Raw genomic sequence first — 2,465 nt, forward strand, 5'->3', positions numbered from 1 at the left:
GTTACCGAAGATGATATTTGTCACGGTGAGGACATTTTGGATATTATGGCAATGGACGTTGATATATTAGAAGATGTCAAGGAACAGCAAGATATACCTGCAGCTGTAGTTATACCGAACTATGAATGGGATTTGAAGATGAGGTTCTTTGGCGCAATTATAGTTACAGCTTAGAAATACTACAATACAGTGGACAAAGCAGACAAAATTTTGTACACAGGTGGACCCATTTACTGAAAATACTGGACCCGTTATACCACAAGATCTAGAAAGTCTTACTGATATTTTTTTGCATTTGTTTACGTTGGATCTGATCGAAAAAATTGTATTCGAAACTAACCTTTATGCCGTTCAAAAACAAGGTGGCAATTGTAGTTCATTTTTGCCTACAACTTCAGCTGAAATAAAAGTGTTCCTTGGTCTGAACCTTCTAATGGGATTAAAACCTATACCCAGCTATCGTGATTATTGATCGTCCAGAATTGAACTTAGAGATGATTATATAAGTACTGCTATGTCCAGGGATCGCTTTAGCTGGTTGTTGAGCAACTTACATTTGAATAACAACGCAACTGAAACAAAAAAGCAAGATGACAATTATGACAAGCTTTACAAAATTCGCCCACTCCTTGATGCCTTATCAAAATTCATTTATGCCAAGTGAGTACCAAGCCATAGACGAATCTATGATACGATTCAAAGGAAGAAGCAGCATTCGACAATACATGCCGATGAAATTGATCAAGAGGGGATACAAGGTGTGGGTAAGAAGTGACGAAACAGGATTTATGTCGCAATTTCAAATTTATATGGGTAAAGTTTCAAATCTTACTGAAAAATCCAGGGTTATAAAGAACTTATCTAGAGAATTAGTTGGTAAGAAGCATAGATTATACTTTGATCATTTTTTTAACTCGGTTGAACTGCAAAACAGTTTACTGTTGGAAGGCATTTATGCATGTGGAACCGCCAGAAAAAATAGAAAAAATATGCCAAACGACTTGCGTGACGATAAGCATTTTAAAAGTATCAGACTATCAAGTATCTACCGGAGAAATTGTAGCCTTGAAGCGGATGAATAGAAAAAGCGTTCTTTTTATTTCAAATTTTCACGATCCTGCCAACCTGGAAACTGCTTCTAGAAGAAAAAAAGACGGCTCTAAAGAAGATGTAGAATGCCCATCACTTGTTAACGATTATAACCGGCACATGGGGTACGTCGACAAGTTTGACATGTTAAAGCCACTGTATGAAATAGATAGGAAGTCACGAAAATGATGGCATTGAATTTTTTGGTACTTTGTGGATGCTACAGTCATTAATTCCTACATCATCTTCAAACAAAGAATGCCAAATACTATGAACTTGAAACAGTTTTGGCTTTCTGTAGTGAGTGGCTTAGTTGGTTCAAATCCAGAACAAGCGAAACGTGGTCGGAAAAGTGCAGAGAAACCCCCAAATAAATTCAAACCTCTTGTACCTCAATAAGTAAAATACGATAAAAATGCTCATATGCTCATTCACACTACTTCTCTTAGATGTGCCCAATGCAGTAGCCGCAGGGAACCATATTGAACCGTATGGAAGTGCTCAACATGTAACTTCGGATTATGCCTGAAAGATGTAAGAAACTGTTTTTACGATTTTCACAAACCATAGTGAGTGACTAGTGGTCAGTCCAGATAACCGCAGTTTATTTTTTTTTCAAAAATATACGCTTATTTTTTTATACTATTTTATGTTTAAATACCCATTTAAATAAAGATTTTTTGGTTGTAACTGTTTTCTTCGTAATTTGATTAATTCTGTCCTCAAAGAGTTAATTCTTTAAAGTTTAAATTAATTATAGTGATACCATACCTGAACTACTGAATCCAATACTCATCTATATTAAAACTTATTTTTTAGTAGAACTTTTTTATGTATAAGGCTTTTCAAAATTGTATTTAGAGAGTCTTCGATAGCAAGAGAACCCATCTTTAGCTTCAATCTTCTTCTTTAATAACTATGGACAAACCTGCAAAACCTTAATGGTGATACTATCTTCGTCCATGTCATCATGAAAAATATCATCACTCGTTTCTTCTTTCATTTCATTATTTAAAAGTGTCGAATTCAACATGTCTAAACCATAAACTGAGTTCAACACTTCTAGAAAATTAAATTGATTTTTTAGTAAAACTTTTCTATGTGAAATGAATTTCAGCTGAACATACTGTATTAAGCTGCAATGATTCCTTTGTAAAGATTATCATAAACAAATGAATGATAATGATAGTGTAAGTCTGCTTACATTCATTTTTACAAAAAAGATCCTTAAAAAGGCTTATTCTTGTATTGGCTTCCATCGGAAGCTCAGTACTTCTTGTTAAAAATTCATTATTGATATGATATTAGTGATTAAAATTTTAGCATGCTCTATCAGGCTAAAGGTATATCTGGTAAAAATCATATTTTTATTTGTC

The 2,465-nt window shown here is 33.9% G+C and overlaps 1 protein-coding gene across 1 annotated transcript; it reads left to right on the top strand.

Moving 5' to 3' along the window:
* The first annotated feature begins 590 nt into the window (after positions 1-590).
* Positions 591-1,575, top strand: LOC126735197 (piggyBac transposable element-derived protein 4-like). Its single transcript, XM_050439149.1, has 3 exons — positions 591-876; positions 935-1,214; positions 1,539-1,575. Exons 1-3 carry the CDS (start codon positions 591-593, stop codon positions 1,573-1,575), a joined length of 603 nt encoding a protein of 200 aa, XP_050295106.1.
* The last annotated feature ends 890 nt before the right edge of the window (positions 1,576-2,465 follow it).

This window comes from Anthonomus grandis, chromosome 4 (genome assembly GCF_022605725.1).
Source record: "Anthonomus grandis grandis chromosome 4, icAntGran1.3, whole genome shotgun sequence".
Lineage (NCBI taxonomy): Eukaryota > Metazoa > Arthropoda > Insecta > Coleoptera > Curculionidae > Anthonomus > Anthonomus grandis.

Bases quoted from the DNA above. Each gene is read 5' to 3' on its own strand.
- LOC126735197 (XM_050439149.1), top strand. From the start codon at position 591: ATGACAATTATGACAAGCTTTACAAAATTCGCCCACTCCTTGATGCCT. The intron at 877-934 runs GTAAGAAGCATA...ACTGCAAAACAG, and splicing joins CTTATCTAGAGAATTAGTTG to TTTACTGTTGGAAGGCATTT. The intron at 1,215-1,538 runs GTACGTCGACAA...TACTTCTCTTAG, and splicing joins GATTATAACCGGCACATGGG to ATGTGCCCAATGCAGTAGCC.